Raw genomic sequence first — 18,700 nt, forward strand, 5'->3', positions numbered from 1 at the left:
CCCAGGCCTCCAGGCTGATGAATAGAATTTTTTTTTTCTCGGATCAGCTTCGAAGGTAGTCTCACAATGAAGGATTAGTGCGACACATAAACAGAGTGCTGTATGTATCATGTACGGGCACGTGGCTTTCATCTGTATAGGTGGTCCACGCCACTTTTTGTCCTCCAACCCAGGACGTGGGAGAGCCATCAGCCACATGAAGCAACAACACTGCACGGCCCATTAGATGACAAAATTGAGGGCAGAAATAAATAAATGTGAACAGTGAAGAAGTGTAATGACAGTTGACTATGTTTAGCCTACAGAAAAGCATCGGGATAAACAGCAGCAGAAACCCCCCCAAAAGCCACATTTTCCCTCCCACGCGGGCCATAATGAGAGCCCCGCCATTCAATTGTTGAATAGTTGAGGCTTTTTGTCTTTGAGCTGACTGGCTTTAATATGGCAGCAGCACACAGACAGCGGGCTCGCGGACTGTGCCCTCCCCAGCAGCGTTCAAAGCTGTGGTGTGCTCGCGACACGCCTGATATGCATTATTCCTCACAAACTCTGCCCTTTTGTTTGCTCTCTGTTCGCATCCCACAAATTGTAGGTTTTGTCACTTGACTCTCCTTAGCTCAGCAAGAAGCAGCCCCACCGTCCTTTTTTTTGTTTTGTTTTGTTTTTCCCCTGTCCTCCTCGTGCCCTCGCTCGCCTCAGCACCATGACAAACCACGTGCAAGTCTTTATCTCCATCAATCAATTAGATGTTGGATTTGATGACAGACAGCAATAATCCAGGGGCATGCAGATAGTGGAGCCACATGATGTCCCCGACAGATTGCAGATGAAGGGGTATTCATTCGGCTGGTATTGAGAGAGCATCATCAAAATTCATGGACCTTTAAAATTGTATCACTGGGAACAGTATAATGGAGTTATTCAAGTTACACATTGTAACATATGCGTTGGAGCGTGGGGGATCAATCGCCGTGACCCGTAAGGTACTCTCGATTTGCGTAATTGACTTTTCATAGCGTAATGCAGTGGTGGGCAAACTACGGCCCGTGGACCAGATCCGGCCCTTTGGTCTTTTTAATCCAGCCCGCCGAAGATTGGTGCACAATTAAGGTTTGATTGCATTACTTTCGTTTGGAGTTGTAATGACAGGTATTTCAACACCAGGTGGTGCAGTTACTTCAAATTGCAGAGCACAGGGAGGGAGGGGAAGACGAAGAAAGAGGGAGAGAGTAATGACCATGGAAGGGAAAGTGGTATGTATCTGATTAAACAAATCGGGTAACAAAGTACGAAACACTCAGGAGACGCCTGGAGTCGGAAAGGTTATAAACTTAGAAATGACTTTGCATAGAAGTCAATCACTGAGTGCAGAAAAAGCGGTAATCTCTGCAGTGATAATTTTACAGTTTACCGGCAGCAAGTCCCAGGGACTCGGTGATGAGAAAAGTATGAGTCCCATTATGCATTGAGAGAGTCCCAAATTTAGAATTCTGAAATGGTCTACTTATTCAATTGCATATGATAATAACACAAACAACAACATATATATACAATTATAAACAAATGTTGCAAAAATGTAAATAATTCAGGAGCAGGCCTGAGGATTTCGGCTCTTTGAAGTGAACGATGAGTCGTTTTTAGACGAAAAAAACAACCATGTAGAGTAAGGTGTTTTTAGCCCCCCACCCCCCAAAAAAAAACGACGGCGAAAAGGAAGGCGTTTTTAGACGAAAAAAACCCACCATGTATAGTAAGGCGTTTTTCGCCGAAAAAAAACGACCATGAATAGTAAGGTGTTTTTAGCCCCCAAAAAACGACCATGTATAGTAAGGAATTTTTAGCGTCAAAAACGACCATGTATAGTAAGGCATTTTTGGCCGAAAAAAACCGACCATGTATATAGTAAGGCATTTTTAGCCCCAAAAAACACCGTGCTATACATGGTCGTTTTTTTCGGTTTCAAACGCCTTACTATACATGGTGGGGGTTTTTTCGGCTCAAAACGCCGTGCTATACATGGTCTTTTTTTCAGCTAAAAACGCCTTACTATCCATATTCTTTTCTTTTTTTTTCGGCCAAAATTACCTTACTATACATGGTCGTTTTTGTTTTTTTTGCTGAAAACGACTTACTGTACATGGTCGTTTTTTTTTTCCGGCCAAAAACGACGTGCTATCCATGGTCATTTTTTTTTCGGCCAAAATCGCCTTACTATACATGGTCGTTTTTTTCTGCTAAAAACGCCTTACCGTCGTGAGACAGGTTAGTTTTACCCTACTGATAATGTGTTGTCGCAATAGCAATCCTGCTCAGTACGAGAGGAACCGCAGGTTCAGACATTTGGTGTATGTGCTTGGCTGAGGAGCCAATGGTGCGAGGCTACCATTTGCGGGATTATGACTGAACGCCTCTAAGTCAGAATCCCGCCTAGATGTGCCGATACCGTAGCGCCGCCGCCCCGGGGTTGGTCAAGGTTAGCGGCCCCGGCCGCGCGGAACGCCGTTCGACACTGGGCTGGGGTACGCCCGGATGATGGGTGCCCCCTCTCCGGTTTATCACACCGCATATTTGTGGAGAGCATGGTGCTAAATGACTTGCAAACGACCGTACATGGTTGTTTTTTTCGGCTAAAAACGCCTTACGACAAGGTGATGGATTACCACTTCAGCACGGCCGAGGAGAGCGCTCAGGACCCTCGCATGAACAACTTCTTCAACAACATCACCAACCAGTCGGGACCCATGCACGGGTTCGGTTTCGGGCTGCCGACATCACGGGCGTACGCTGAGTACCTCGGGGGTTCGCTGTCCATCCAGTCGATGCAGGGCATCGGCACTGACGTCTACCTGCGTCTGCGCCACATCGACGGCAAGGCCGAAAGCTTCCGAGTGTGACTTCTCCTCCACGCCGGCCTTCACGACTCCCCTAATTCTTTGCTCCTTTGTTTTTAGCCACCTTTGTTTCTTTTTTTTTTTATCCATGGTCATTTTTTTTCCGGCCAAAATCGCCTTACTATACCATGGTCGTTTTTTTCGGCTAAAAACGCCTTACTGTACATGGTCGTTTTTTGGGGGCTAAAAATGCCTTACCATGGTCGTTTTTTTCGGCTAAAAACGCCTTACTATCCATGGTCATTTTTTTTGGGGCCAAAATCGCCTTACTATACATGGTCGTTTTTTTCGGCTAAAAATGCCTTACTATACATGGTTGTTTTTTGGGGCTAAAAATGCCTTACAATACATGGTGTCACGTCGCGTGTCCGCCAGCAGGTGGCGGGTTTTCTCCCCCGCCATCCGCGCACCTGTCCGTAATTTCGGGCTGATTACCCTCTTTTATTAAGAGACTCCGACAGTCATCTCGCTGCCGGAGAATTCCACGCCGTGCCATTGCTCTCTCGTGCTAATTCCTCGATTATAGATTACTCGTTGCCTTCTTGCCTTGCGGCCTTTACTCTTGCCATTCGCGATTAGTCACTAAATTGTACTCTCTTATATTGCCTATTCAGTAGTTCCTCGCACTTTGTTTTTTCGGCGAGCGTTTTCGGTTGTTTCCTTATTTCTCCCCTGGTCCTTATTTGACCAGCGTTTTGTGTTACCGTTTTTTCCCTGTCGGGCTCTTTCTGTTTTTGTCATTAAAGACACTCTTTGTTTTGACAAGGTTCTTTCGTGTCTGTTTTCCGGGGATCCAACTCTTTATTTTCATTGTTCTGCACGAAGCGATAGTTATCGCTTCGGACAGAACGTGACAGAATTCTCCGGCCACCATGGATCCCGCAGACATCGAAAGAATTTTGTCCGCTCTTTCCCGACAAGAGCAACAGATGAGTCAGCAGGGCCAAGCCATTAGGGAACTCCGTGGCGCGGTCTCCATGCTGGCTCATCGGTCCGATGATTTAGAACCTCGGTTGGTCCGGGTGGAAGAGCGGAGACCATCTCCCCCCGGGGTTCGTTCTATCATTCCCGAAGCGCCCCCCTCATATCCCATTATGACGAGGGAGCCATCGCTTCCACACCCCCCTCGCTACGGGGGCGAGCACGGGCAGTGTGGACACTTCCTCCACCAGTGCTCTCTCATTTTTGATCAACAGCCGTCTGCCTATGCTAATGACGCCGCCAAGGTGGCTTATGTCATGAGTCTGTTAACAGGTCCGGCAGCATCGTGGGCGATTGCGACAAGTGACGCCAAGCCGAATCTCCGTACTTCGTTCCCCGACTTCGTGGCTGCGTTCCGCCGGGTGTTCCATCATCCCGTGCGGGGCAGAGAGGCAGAGGGCCGGTTACTCGCCATCCACCAGGGGGAGCGATCGGTAGCGGACTACTCCATCGAGTTCCGGATCCTGGCCGCCCAGAGTGGATACGATGATCGGGCGCTGTGTGGCCTATTTCGCCGTGGACTAAACCCTCAACTCAAGGACGAGCTGGCGACCCGCGACCACAGCACCAACCTGGAGGAATTAATCGACCTCTCCCTCCTCATGGACAATCGCCTGAGGGAGCGAAGCCGGGAGCGTGGGGGTGAGCGGCCCCAGTTCCGACGAACACCCACGGAGGAACAGGTGCAGCTGGGAGGCAGGGACGCTGGTGCGGAGGAAGGAAAGCGTCGTTTCAGCGATCGAGCGACGACTGACGGCGTTCCACCATCTCCTCACGCCGCAACCAGCCATCCGGGGCCGTCACCCCCTGCCCACCAGGAGTACTGTGAGTCACGACCGCGCGCGCCTCCCTTCGAGCCTAGGCGAGTCGACTCGCGGCCTGGTCACCCCAACAGACTCGAACTCGAGGGGGAGATATTAGGGGGGTCCCGGTCGTGGCGGGTTCGGGCTCTGGTAGACTCGGGGGCAGATGACTGCATAATGGACACCGATCTCGCTTCCGAGCTGGGTTGTTCCGTGGAGAAGCTGATAGATAGGAAGCGGGTTTGTGATCTTGATGGGCGTCTCCTGGCGGTAGTTACGCATAGGACGGAGCCGTTGAAACTTCTACTGTCCGGCAACCATGTCGAACATCGTCGTTTTTACTTAATGCGGTCTCGCAACGCCCCGATCGTTCTCGGGTTACCCTGGCTCAAGACACACAATCCCGTGATTTCCTGGGCGCGCCCAGCGATAGACAGCTGGAGCCAGTACTGTTACCAGCACTGTCTGCAATCGGCCGTCGGGAGGCATGAACGTGTCACACCCCCCGAGGAGATCTGCCTTGACGGAGTGCCGGATTGCTATCGGGATCTAAAGGAGGTGTTCAGCGAGGATCGTGCCCACTCTTTGCCTCCACACCGCCCCTACGATTGTGCTATAGACCTGCAGGCGGGCGCTCCGTTGCCGACCTCGCGGCTGTATCAGGTGTCCCAACCCGAGCGCGAGGCATTGACGGAGTACATCAACAGCTCGCTCGCCGCAGGTCTTATTAGACCATCGCGTTCACCGTTAGGGGCGGGTTTTTTCTTCGTAGGGAAAAAAGACAAGACCCTGCGACCCTGCGTAGATTATCGGGGTTTAAACGAGATAACTATTAAGAATAGATACCCGCTACCCTTGCTGGACTCCGCCTTCGCCCCATTACAGTCAGCCACCATTTTCTCCAAATTAGACTTGCGCAGCGCTTACCACTTGGTTCGCATCCGGGAGGGTGACGAGTGGAAGACGGCTTTTAAGACCCCTCTGGGTCATTTTGAATACTTGGTTATGCCTTTTGGGCTCACCAACGCCCCTGCCGTTTTCCAAAACCTAATCAATGATGTGCTAAGGGACATGATTAACATCTTTTGTTTCGTTTACCTTGACGATATTTTAATTTTTTCCCGGTCATTACACGAGCACCAGCATCACGTTAGGCTGGTGCTACAACGTCTACTGGAGAACCGGCTCTTCGTCAAGGCAGAAAAGTGTGAATTCCATGTTCCCGTCATCTCCTTCCTAGGGTTCATTATTGAACAGGGCAGGTTAAGGGCGGACCCCATTAAGACGCGTGCCGTCACTAACTGGCCGGTTCCAACCAATCGCAAGGAACTGCAGCGCTTTCTGGGGTTCGCCAACTTCTACCGACGCTTCATCCGCGGTTATAGTCAGAAGGCGCTCCCCTTAACCCGCCTTACGTCCATTAAAACCCCATTTAAGTGGGATCCGACCGCGGATGCGGCGTTCGCAAACCTGAAGGCGGCGTTCACCAGTCCCCCCGTACTACAGCACCCTGATCCTGATCTCCCCTTTATCGTGGAGGTGGACGCCTCGGATTCGGGGGTGGGGGCTGTGCTGTCCCAGCGCTCTCCGGTCGACCAGAAGTTGCACCCCTGCGCCTTTTTCTCCCGTCGACTCAGTGCCGCCGAGTCCAATTACGACGTGGGCAACCGTGAACTGTTGGCAGTTGTGACCGCCTTGCAGGAGTGGCGGCACTGGCTCGAGGGGGCAAAGGAACCCTTCACGGTCTACACAGATCATAAGAACCTCGCCTACCTTCGCTCCGCCAAAAGACTGAACGCCCGTCAGGCCCGGTGGGCCCTCTTCCTCACCAGGTTTGACTTCATCCTCACCTACTCTCCCGGGTCTAAGAACACCAAGCCCGACGCCCTCTCCCGTCTCCACGAGCCTGCGGGGAGGGATCGATCCCCGGAGACCATCCTCCCGACCCGGTGCGTCGTGGGGGCCGTCCAGTGGGAGGTTGAGCAGCGGATCCAGGCAGCCCTGGAGGGGGTTCAGGTGCCGACGGAGTGCCCAGCAGGGAGGCTATTCGTACCTCCCTCCTTACGATCTGAAGTTCTGCAGTGGGGACATGGGTCCAAGGTGGCGTGTCATCCCGGGGTGAACCGGACTGTGCAACTCGTCGCCCAGCGTTTCTGGTGGCCGGAGCTCCGCAACGACGTGACGGAGTTCATCAAGGCCTGCACCTCCTGCGCCTGCGGCAAGTCGTCCCATCAGCCGCCGGCGGGACTGCTCCAGCCGTTGCCCATTCCTCCTCGCCCGTGGTCCCACATCGCCCTGGACTTCGTCACGGGTCTCCCGCCTTCCCGGGGTCGAACTGTCGTACTCACGATCGTGGACCGCTTCTCCAAGGCGGCTCATTTTGTTCCTTTGTCCAGGTTGCCGTCGGCGCTGGAGACCGCCGACCTCCTTGTCGAACACGTCTTCCGTCTCCACGGCATTCCACTGGACATTGTCTCGGACCGGGGGCCCCAGTTCGTATCCCGCGTCTGGAAGCAGTTCTGCCGGTCCCTCGGGGCCACTGCCAGTCTGACCTCGGGGTACCACCCCCAGTCCAATGGACAAGCCGAGCGTGCCAACCAGGATCTGGGGGCGGCCCTCCGCTGTGTGTGCCTTCACCGTCCCTCGTCCTGGGTCGACCACTTACCCTGGGTGGAGTACGCGCACAACACCCTCGTCTCTTCTGCCACCGGTAGGTCCCCCTTCATGGCCGCCTACGGGTACCAGCCGCCGCTGTTCCCGTCCCAGGAGGGGCAGGTGGAGGTCCCCTCTGTGCAGCACCACCTCAAGCGGGCCCATCGCGTGTGGAAGGAGGCCCGGGCTGCGTTGTCCCGCACGGCGGCCAGGAACCAGCGGATCGCGGATCGTCGCCGGCGCCCGGCTCCTTCATACGTGGTAGGACAGAAGGTGTGGTTGGCGACGAGGGATCTTCGGCTGGCCGGCACGTCTGCGAAACTGGGACCCCGATTTACTGGACCGTTCGAGGTCGAGGCCGTCATCAGTCCAGCTGCAGTCAGGCTCCGGCTACCGCCCACCATGAAGGTTCACCCCGTCTTCCACGTCTCCCTTCTCAAACCCGTGTCTCCCAGTGACTTGGCTCCTCCTCCCACGCCGCCGCCACCTCCGCGGGTCGTCGACGGTGACCCGGTGTACACGGTTCGTGCCATCCTGGACTCTCGGCGCAGGGGAAAGGGGTTCCAGTATCTGGTCGACTGGGAGGGCTACGGGCCTGAGGAGCGGCAGTGGGTGCCTCGCTCCTGGATCCTTGATCCGTCCCTTTTGCGCGACTTCCACGCTGCACATCCATCCAAGCCGGGTAGTCCGCCGGGAGGCGTCCATTGAGGGGGGGGTACTGTCACGTCGCGTGTCCGCCAGCAGGTGGCGGGTTTTCTCCCCCGCCATCCGCGCACCTGTCCGTAATTTCGGGCTGATTACCCTCTTTTATTAAGAGACTCCGACAGTCATCTCGCTGCCGGAGAATTCCACGCCGTGCCATTGCTCTCTCGTGCTAATTCCTCGATTATAGATTACTCGTTGCCTTCTTGCCTTGCGGCCTTTACTCTTGCCATTCGCGATTAGTCACTAAATTGTACTCTCTTATATTGCCTATTCAGTAGTTCCTCGCACTTTGTTTTTTCGGCGAGCGTTTTCGGTTGTTTCCTTATTTCTCCCCTGGTCCTTATTTGACCAGCGTTTTGTGTTACCGTTTTTTCCCTGTCGGGCTCTTTCTGTTTTTGTCATTAAAGACACTCTTTGTTTTGACAAGGTTCTTTCGTGTCTGTTTTCCGGGGATCCAACTCTTTATTTTCATTGTTCTGCACGAAGCGATAGTTATCGCTTCGGACAGAACGTGACACATGGTCATTTTTTGGGGCTAAAACGCCTTAATATACATGGTCGTTTTTTTTCAGCTAAAAATGCCTTACTAACATGATCGTTTTTTTTTCAGCCAAAAAGGCCATACTAAACATGGTCGTTTTTTGGGGGCTAAAAATGCGTTACTATACATGGTCGGTTTTTTTTTTGGCTAAAAATGCCTGACTATACATGGTCTTTTTTTTCGGCTAAAACGCCTTACTATAAATGGTCGGGTTTTTTTCGGCCAAAAAATGCCTTACTGTACATGGTCGTTCTTTTGGGGCTAAAAATGCCTTACAATACATAGTCTTTTTTAGGGCGGAGGGGGGCTAAAAATGCGTTTCTGTAAATGGTCGTTTTTTGGGGCTAAAAATGCTGTACTATACATGGTTGTTTTTTTTCGGCCTATAATGCCTTACTATATATGGTCGTTTTTGACGCTAAAAATTCCTTACTATACATGGTCGTTTTTTGGGGCTAAAAATTCCTTACTATACATGGTCGGTTTTTGGGGGCTAAAAATGCCTTACTATATATGGTCATTTTTTGGGGCTAAAAATGCCGTGCTGTACATGGTCGTTTTTTTTGGCTAAAGACGCCTTACTATACAAAGTCTGGGGTTTTTTGGCTAAAAACGCCTTACTATACATGGTCGTTTTTTTTTCGGCCTATAATGCCTTACTATACATGGTCGTTTTTTTTCGGCCTATAATGCCTTACTATACATGGTCGTTTTTTATGCTAAAAATTCCTTACTATACATGGTCGTTTTTTGGGGGCTAAAAATGCCTTACTATACATTGTGGGGTTTTTTTGGCTAATAAACGCCTTACTATACATGGTCATTTTTTTGGGGCTAAAAATGCCTTACTATAATGGTCGGGTTTTTTTCGGCTAAAAACGCCTTACTATACATGGTCGGTTTTTGGGGGCTAAAAATGCCTTACTATATATGGTCATTTTTTGGGGGTTAAAAATGCCGTGCTGTACATGGTCGTTTTTTTCGGCTAAAGACGCCTTACTATACAGAGTCGGGGGGGTTTTGGCTAAAAACGCCTTACTATACATGGTCCTTTTTTTTCGGCCTATAATGCCTTACTATACATGGTCCTTTTTGACGCAAAAAAATCCTTACTATACATGGTCGTTTTTTGGGGGCTAAAAATGCCTTACTATAAATCGTCGTTTTTTTTGGCTAAAAACGCCTTACTATACGTGGTCATTTTTTGGGGGCTAAAAATGCCTTACTATAATGGTCGGGGTTTTTTTCGGCTAAAAACGCCTTACCACACATGGTCGGTTTTTGGGGGCTAAAAATGCCTTACTATATATGGTCGTTTTTTTGGCTAAAAACGCCTTACTATACATGGTCGTTATACCTGGTTATTTTTTTGGGCTAAAAACGCCTTACTATACATGGTCACTTTTGACGGCTAAAAATGCCTTACCTTACATGGTCATTATACATGGTCGTTTTTTGGGGTTAAAAATGCCTTTCTATACATGGTCATTTTTTGGGGGCTAAAAATGCCTGACTATACATGGTCTTTTTTTTGGGCTAAAAATGTCTTACTATAATGGTCGGGTTTTTTTCGGCCAAAAATGCCTTACTGTACATGGTTGGTTTTTCGGGGCTAAAAATGCCTTACTATACAAGGTTCGTTTTTGACGCTAAAAATTCCTTACTATACATGGTCGTTTTTTTTGGGACTAAAAATGCCTTACTATACATGGTCGGGTTTTTTTCGGCCAAAAACGCCTTACTATACATGGTCGTTTTTTTCGGCTAAAAACGCCTTACGATACATGGTCGTTTTTTTGGACCAAAAACGCAAAAATCCTTTTGTGACTTAGATGGCTGATGAAATTTCAGGAAATGTCCTGTTGTGATTGAGATGGTCAGATGACATATCCCCTTTCCCCGGCAGGAACAGGTGGAGAAGATCGAAGCCAAGAAAGCTGCGTCTAAAAATGCCTTCTTATACATGGTCGTTTTTTTTTCTTCTTTTTTTTTGTTAAAACGGCATATTATTCATGGTCATTTTTTTCGTCGAAAAACGCCTTCCTATACATGGTGGAGGGGTTTTCGTCTAAAAACGCCTTCCTATACACGGTCGTTTTTTGGGGGGCTAAAAACACCTTATTCTACATGGTCGTTTTTTTTGGTTTAAAAACGACTCATCGTTCACTTCAAAGAGCCGAAATCCTCAGGCCTGCTCCTGAATTCTTTAAGTTTTTGCAACATTTGTTTATAATTGTATGTATGTTGGTGTTTGTGTTATTATCATATGCAATTGAATAAGTAGATCATTTCAGAATTCGAAATTTGGGACTCTCTCAATGCATAATGGGACTCATACTTTTCTGATCAGCGAGTCCCTGGGACTCGCTGCCGGTAAACTGTAAAATTATCACTGCAGAGATTACCGCTTTTTCTACACTCAGCGATTGACTTCTATGCAAAGTCATTTCTCAACTTGTCTTCCGTGCCATGTCATGCCTGTTGAGTGTTGATTTACTTCACATTAAGAAACTACTGCACTAAAACTTTAATTCACAAATGTATATCATATGCTTTTTTGTTTTTCTCAGTATAAATAACACGTACCCTGACTGTTCTCCTCTTTGAATAAAAACACTTCATTCAAGCGTTAGGGAGTGCAAGGGGTTATGATGGAGGGATGTTGCTGTCACGTCGCGCGTCCGCCAGCAGGTGGCGGGTCTTCTCCTCCGCCATTCGGCACACCTGCCCGTAATTTCGGGCTGATTACTCCCCTTTATTTTGAGACTCCGGCAGTCATCTCACTGCCGGAGAATTCCACGCCGCGCCATTGTTCTTTCGCGAAAGTAAGACCTAAATTAATATTACTCATTGCTTCCTAGCCTTTTGGCAAATTGTATCGTCGTACCAATTATTGATTGTATTTAAATTATTCCTATAGTCTATTCAGATATTCCTCGCTTTTGTTTTCCGCGAGCGTTTTCTGTTGTCACCTTATTTATACCCTGGTCCTTATTTGACCAGCGCTTTTTGTTATTCTTCTTGTCGAGTATTTTTGTGTTCCGTATTAAAGACTTTTTCTGTTCTTTGACAAGATCTCGTTTTCTGTCTGCTATCTCGGGGATCCACTTCCTTATTTTTTTGTTGTGCACGAAGCGATCTGTCAATCGCTTCGGGCACAACGTGACAGAATTCTCCGGCCACCATGGATCCCGCAGACACTCTGTACCGACAAGAGCAACAGTTGGGTCCGCAGGGCCAAGCCCTTTCGGAACTCCGCAGCGCGGTTTCCATGCTGGCTCATCGGTTCGATAATTTCGAACCCCGTTTGGTACAGGTAGAGACACGGGGAGCACCCCCCCCCGTGGTTCGCCCTACCACCACTGAGGCTCTCGCATCATTCCCCACAATGATGAGGGAGCCCTCGCTTCCACACCCCCCACGTTACGGGGGTGAGCACGGGCGGTGTGGACAGTTTCTCCACCAATGCTCGCTCGTGTTCGACCAACAGCCTTCCGTCTATGCTAATGACGCCGCTAAAGTGGCATATATCATGAGCTTATTGACAGGTCCGGCGGCGTCATGGGCGATGGTGACGAGCGACGCGAAGCCGAGCCTCCGGTCTTCGCTCCACGAATTCGTCACGGCGTTCCGCCGGGTGTTCCACCATCCCGTGCGGGGCAGAGAGGCGGAGGGCCGGCTGCTCGAACTCCACCAGGGAAGGCGATCGGTGGCGGATTACTCGATCGAGTTCCAGATATTGGCCGCCCAGAGTGGCTACGGAGACCGAGCACTGTGTGGGCTGTTTCGCCATGGACTAAATCCCCAGCTCAAGGATGAACTGGCGACCCGTGACCACAGCTCCGACCTGGCGGAGTTGATCGATCTCTCCCTACGATTAGACAACCGCCTGAGGGAGAGAGACCGGGAACGTGGAGGTGATCGGTTCCCGTCCCGGCATACCGCGGAGGAGCCGATGCAGCTAGGTGGCGAAGACGCTGTTCTCGGCCATCCGGAGTCGCCGCCCTCCCCTTACACCAAGTACTGTGAGTCGCGACCCCGCGTAGTACCTCCCGAGCCAAGGCGTATCGACCCCCGGCCGGGAAATCCCAACAGACTGGAACTCGAGGGGGAGATATTTGGGGAATCCCGGTCGCTGCGGGTTAGAGCCCTGGTAGACTCGGGGGCGGATGAATGTTTTATGGACACAGCTCTCGCGTCCGAGTTGGGTTGTGGTATTGAGGAGTTGGCTAATAAGAAGCGGGTTTGTGATCTCGATGGGCGCCCCCTGGCGGTAGTTACGTGTAGAACAGAACCACTGAAACTCCGCCTCTCCGGTAACCATGTCGAGCATCGCCGTTTTTATTTAATGCGGTCCCGTAATGCTCCGGTCATTCTTGGGTTGCCCTGGCTCAAGACCCACAACCCCGTAATTTCCTGGGAGCACCCAGCAGTAGGCAGTTGGAGCGAATATTGTTATAAACACTGTCTACGATCGGCCATCGGGGAACATGAACAAACCAGTGTCGAAACCCCCGAGGTTATCTGCCTTGACGGAGTGCCAGATTGCTATCGGGACCTTCGTGAGGTTTTCAGCGAGGATCGCGCACGCGCTTTGCCCCCGCACCGTCCCTACGATTGCGCCATAGACCTGCAGCCGGGCGCTCCGTTGCCGACCTCACGGCTGTATCAGGTGTCCCAACCCGAGCGCGAGGCGCTAACGGAGTATATAAACAGCTCGCTCGCTGCAGGTCTCATTAGACCCTCGCGATCACCATTAGGTGCGGGGTTTTTCTTTGTGGGGAAAAAGGACAAGACCCTGCGACCGTGCGTGGATTATCGTGGGCTTAATGAGATCACGATTAAAAACAAATACCCACTACCATTACTGGACTCCGCCTTCGCCCCTTTACAAACGGCCACTATTTTTTCCAAACTTGATTTACGCAGTGCATATCATTTGGTCCGCATCCGGGAGGGTGATGAATGGAAGACGGCTTTTAAGACCCCGTTAGGTCACTTCGAATATTTAGTCATGCCTTTCGGGCTGACAAACGCCCCCGCCGTCTTCCAAAATCTTATCAACGACGTGTTAAGAGACATGTTGAACATTTTTTGTTTTGTTTATCTCGATGACATTTTAATTTTCTCCCGGTCGTTGCAGGAACACCAGCGACATGTCAGGCTGGTGTTACAACGGTTACTAGAAAATCGTCTCTTCGTCAAGGCAGAGAAATGCGAATTCCATGTACCCGTCATCTCTTTCCTGGGCTTCATTGTCGAACAGGGCAAGTTACGGGCAGACCCCAGCAAGACGCAGGCAGTCACTAACTGGCCGGTTCCAACAAGCCGTAAGGAATTACAACGCTTTTTGGGGTTCGCAAACTTCTACCGGCGTTTTATCCGCGGTTACAGCCAGAAAGCGCTCCCCTTGACCCGGCTTACATCTATTAAGGCCCCCTTTAGGTGGGACCCGGCCGCGGACACGGCATTCAAAGACCTAAAGGCGGCGTTTACCAGTCCCCCGGTATTACAACATCCTGACCCTGATCTCCCGTTTGTCGTAGAGGTGGACGCCTCGGATTCGGGGGTGGGGGCGGTGCTGTCCCAGCGTTCTCCGGTCGACCAGAAGCTGCACCCCTGCGCCTTTTTCTCCCGTCGACTCAGCGCTGCCGAGTCGAATTACGACGTAGGTAATCGAGAACTGCTGGCCGTGGTAGCCGCCCTACAGGAATGGCGGCACTGGCTCGAGGGGGCGAAGGAGCCCTTCACAGTTTATACGGACCACAAGAATCTCGAGTACCTCCGCTCCGCAAAACGACTGAACGCCCGTCAGGCCCGGTGGGCCCTGTTCTTCACCCGTTTCCATTTTATCCTTACCTACTCCCCAGGGTCCAAAAATACCAAACCTGACGCCCTTTCCCGTCTCCACGACCCCGCTGAGAAGGACCGGTCTCCGGAGGCCATTCTCCCGGCCCAGTGCATTTTGGGGTCTTTGCAGTGGGAGATTGAGCAGCGGATCCAAGCTGCTCTGGAGGGGGTTCAGGCTCCGGCAGAATGCCCCACGGGGAGGCTGTTTGTGCCTCCGTCGCTGCGGTCGGAGGTCTTACAGTGGGGACACGGGTCTAAGGTCGCATGTCATCCTGGGGTGAACCGGACTATACAACTCGTCGCCCAGCGGTTCTGGTGGCCGGAGCTCCGGAGGGATGTGACGGACTTCGTCAGTGCCTGCACCTCCTGCGCCTGCGGCAAGTCCTCACGCCGGCCCCCGGCGGGGTTGCTCCAGCCGTTGCCCGTTCCGCCTCGTCCTTGGTCCCACATCGCCCTGGACTTCGTGACGGGCCTACCGCCATCCCGTGGGAGGACCGTCGTCCTCACGATCGTGGACCGGTTCTCCAAGGCTGCTCATTTTGTGCCTCTGTCCAGGTTGCCCTCGGCGCTGGAGACCGCCGACCTCCTTATCCAGCACGTCTTTCGCCTCCACGGTATTCCACTGGACATTGTCTCGGACCGTGGGCCCCAGTTCGTATCCCGCGTCTGGAAGCGGTTCTGCCGGTCCCTCGGGGCCACGGCCAGTCTGACCTCGGGGTACCACCCCCAGTCCAATGGACAAGCCGAGCGTGCCAACCAGGATCTGGGGGCAGCCCTCCGCTGTGTGTGCCTTCACCGTCCCTCATCCTGGGTCGACCACTTACCCTGGGTGGAGTACGCGCACAACACCCTCGTCTCTTCTGCCACTGGTAGGTCCCCCTTCATGGCCGCCTACGGGTACCAGCCGCCGCTGTTCCCGTCCCAGGAGGGGCAGGTGGAGGTCCCCTCTGTGCAGCACCACCTCAAGCGGGCCCATCGCGTGTGGAAGGAGGCCCGGGCTGCGTTGTCCCGCACGGCGACCAGGAACCAGCGGATCGCGGATCGTCGCCGGCGCCCTGCTCCTTCGTACGTGGTGGGACAGAAGGTATGGCTGGCAACGAGGGATCTTCGCCTGGCCGGCACGTCTGCGAAGCTGGGACCCCGGTTTACTGGACCATTCGAGGTCGAGGCCGTCATCAGCCCAGCTGCAGTCAAGCTCCGGCTACCACCCACCATGACGGTTCACCCCGTCTTCCACGTCTCCCTACTCAAACCCGTGTCTTCCAGTGACTTGGCTCCTCCTCCCACGCCGCCGCCCCCTCCGCGGGTCGTCGACGGTGACCCGGTGTACACGGTTCGTGCCATCCTGGACTCTCGGCGCAGGGGAAAGGGGTTCCAGTATCTGGTCGACTGGGAGGGCTACGGGCCTGAGGAGCGGCAGTGGGTGCCTCGCTCCTGGATCCTTGATCCGTCCCTTTTGCGCGACTTCCACACTGCACACCCTTCCAAACCGGGTAGGCCGCCGGGAGGCGTCCATTGAGGGGGGGGTACTGTCACGTCGCGCGTCCGCCAGCAGGTGGCGGGTCTTCTCCTCCGCCATTCGGCACACCTGCCCGTAATTTCGGGCTGATTACTCCCCTTTATTTTGAGACTCCGGCAGTCATCTCACTGCCGGAGAATTCCACGCCGCGCCATTGTTCTTTCGCGAAAGTAAGACCTAAATTAATATTACTCATTGCTTCCTAGCCTTTTGGCAAATTGTATCGTCGTACCAATTATTGATTGTATTTAAATTATTCCTATAGTCTATTCAGATATTCCTCGCTTTTGTTTTCCGCGAGCGTTTTCTGTTGTCACCTTATTTATACCCTGGTCCTTATTTGACCAGCGCTTTTTGTTATTCTTCTTGTCGAGTATTTTTGTGTTCCGTATTAAAGACTTTTTCTGTTCTTTGACAAGATCTCGTTTTCTGTCTGCTATCTCGGGGATCCACTTCCTTATTTTTTTGTTGTGCACGAAGCGATCTGTCAATCGCTTCGGGCACAACGTGACAGTTGCAAATCATGAAGTCCTGCCAAGTGGTATGATAGCATTGTTTTATACATGTCCTCGGCTCGGCCTCAGCTTCAAAATCAGTCCTTGGTCCCTGGCCTCGGAGTCAAGTCCTTGGCCTTGGCCTTGGCCTCGGGTTGCCGGTCCTTGGACACAACGCTGACAGTTTTATACAAATGTACTGTATATATATATTAAAAAACGACTGCAACTATATGTGCTTCATGTTTTTAAAAATGACAAAATATTAAAAAATACATTCTCTGAAACGGTTTTCCTTGCAAAGAATAAGAAATATTCATTCATTCATCTTCCGAGCCGCTTGATCCTCACTAGGGTCGCGGGGGGTGCTGGAGCCTATCCCAGCTGTCTTCGGGCAGTAGGCGGGGGACACCAGGGATGCCAATCGCAGGGCACACAGAAACGAACAACCATTCGCAATCACACTCACACCTCGAGAGAATAAGAAATAGCCGTGCAATATAAAAGCACCAATAAAACAATACAAACATGTCAAACTATTAGAAGATTGTTATACTATACAAAATAAAAGTAAAAATAAATTGAAAGAAAAAATGTAATTAAAAAAAAATGACAGCAGCCAGAATTTATGTTTCGTTGTGTTGTAAGACAATGCCATTTTTTTTGTTCTGGTTGATGTTATCAAATACCCTCCGTATGACGGCCAGACACTATTGGAGCTGGTCCAAATACCCACTGGCGCCGCAATACACAAACACACACGCGCCCTCTCTCACGGTTTGCCCACTTAGCCGTCCCTTTGCTTGTCCCTCACTTTAGCCTGCAGCTACGCTTAGCAGTTATTACACTCAGGGTCAAGTGTGATCCTACTACTTATCTGCATCAACAACTGGAAAGTGCATGCACACTCACACACACACAAAGACACACACACACACACACTTACAAAATGAGTGAAGAAAGGGACTTAGGCAGGAGATGTGAGAACATTACTGTCATGTGCACCACAAATAGTAATTACAGTACAAGTGGCTTGGATATGTTATTAATCATAATTAGGACCATGCATGTCCCTTTAAGAAGCTAATAAAAATACATACCACAAACGATTCCTTCCTTATGGCAGGCCTCACATTGATTGTCAAGTTTCTCACCAGTTGAAGTCCTGGAAGTGCTGGGAGTCCACAAATAATGTATGATACTTTAATTTTGGTAAGCAAAGTTGAGGGTGTTACACTGATATCACGCAGCTGAGTATGATTGTTTCATGGCTTCACACAAGGTTGCTCTGACCGCCAGTTCATAATTTTACACATTTAGCCGGAGAGTGTGAGTGGGTTTGCTCACCATAGTTTTTGGATTTGTTACAGTCTTACAAGTGGAAAAAGAAGTCAACAAATATTGATATTAAAATGTGTAAACAAAGATGCCCTTCGAACATATTCGTTACATTCCAGGGTCAAGCTGTCGTCAGCATAAAACCTTTATCAACTTTCAGTCACATACATGAGTACAAAAAAGAAAGAGGTTAATCACTTTTGATGTTAAAACAGAATAATAAAGACAAAGTCTTAATACAAAATGATTTATTGTAAAGATGATTCACATCACACATTCATTTTAAATTCCCAAATGTCATGTCAACCTAAAAAAAACCTTCACTTTCAGCATTCTTCCTCTCACCTTCTCTCTTTTTGAGGCCGCACCTTTTTTGGGGGGAGGGGAGAGTATCACAAAAAAGCCACAAAAACATTCTGCATTTGTTGGACACTGAACCACATGACATCATCCATCATGCAGTTTGTGAGTCCAGGGCCATATTCCTGTGTGGGGTGTATTGTTTTTAGAGGTTCTACTGTATATTGACTGAATACTGAATACTGTTACTAGTTGTGGGCCGATAAATCAATTGTTTATATCGTGAATATTCATGGATTTCATGGTTATTTTACGCACATTAGTTTTATTTAGTTTCATTTGCCCACTGCTGTGGTTTTCATCACACGTTCCATTTCTAGCCATCAATCTATTTTTTTTTAACCATTTGTCCTAATTTGGGTCCAGGGTGAGCTGGAGCATATCCCAGCAGGCTTTGGATAAGAAGTGAATCCTGGAATGGTCACCTGGCAGTTCCATCCATGCATCCATTTTCGATCGGCTTATACTCACAAGGATTGCAGGGGGTGCTGGAGCCTATCCCAGCCATCTTCGGACAGTAGGCGGGGGACACCCTGAACTCGTTGCCAGCGAATCGCATGGCACAC

The 18,700-nt window shown here is 50.6% G+C and overlaps 2 protein-coding genes across 2 annotated transcripts in view; both read left to right on the top strand.

Moving 5' to 3' along the window:
- Nucleotides 1–18,700, top strand: part of rab5b (RAB5B, member RAS oncogene family) — a 183,880-nt gene that overhangs the window by 128,128 nt on the left and 37,052 nt on the right. The gene's annotated exons all lie outside the window — the stretch shown is intronic.
- Nucleotides 14,764–16,025, top strand: LOC127611329 (uncharacterized; the record flags this gene model as incomplete). Its single annotated transcript, XM_052081815.1, has 3 exons — nucleotides 14,764–15,205; nucleotides 15,297–15,585; nucleotides 15,690–16,025. Coding segments are annotated over 3 exons (984 nt in total), but the record flags the coding sequence as incomplete, so codon positions are not given.

The sequence above is a fragment of the Hippocampus zosterae genome, chromosome 12, assembly GCF_025434085.1.
Source record: "Hippocampus zosterae strain Florida chromosome 12, ASM2543408v3, whole genome shotgun sequence".
NCBI classification, from domain to species: domain Eukaryota; kingdom Metazoa; phylum Chordata; class Actinopteri; order Syngnathiformes; family Syngnathidae; genus Hippocampus; species Hippocampus zosterae.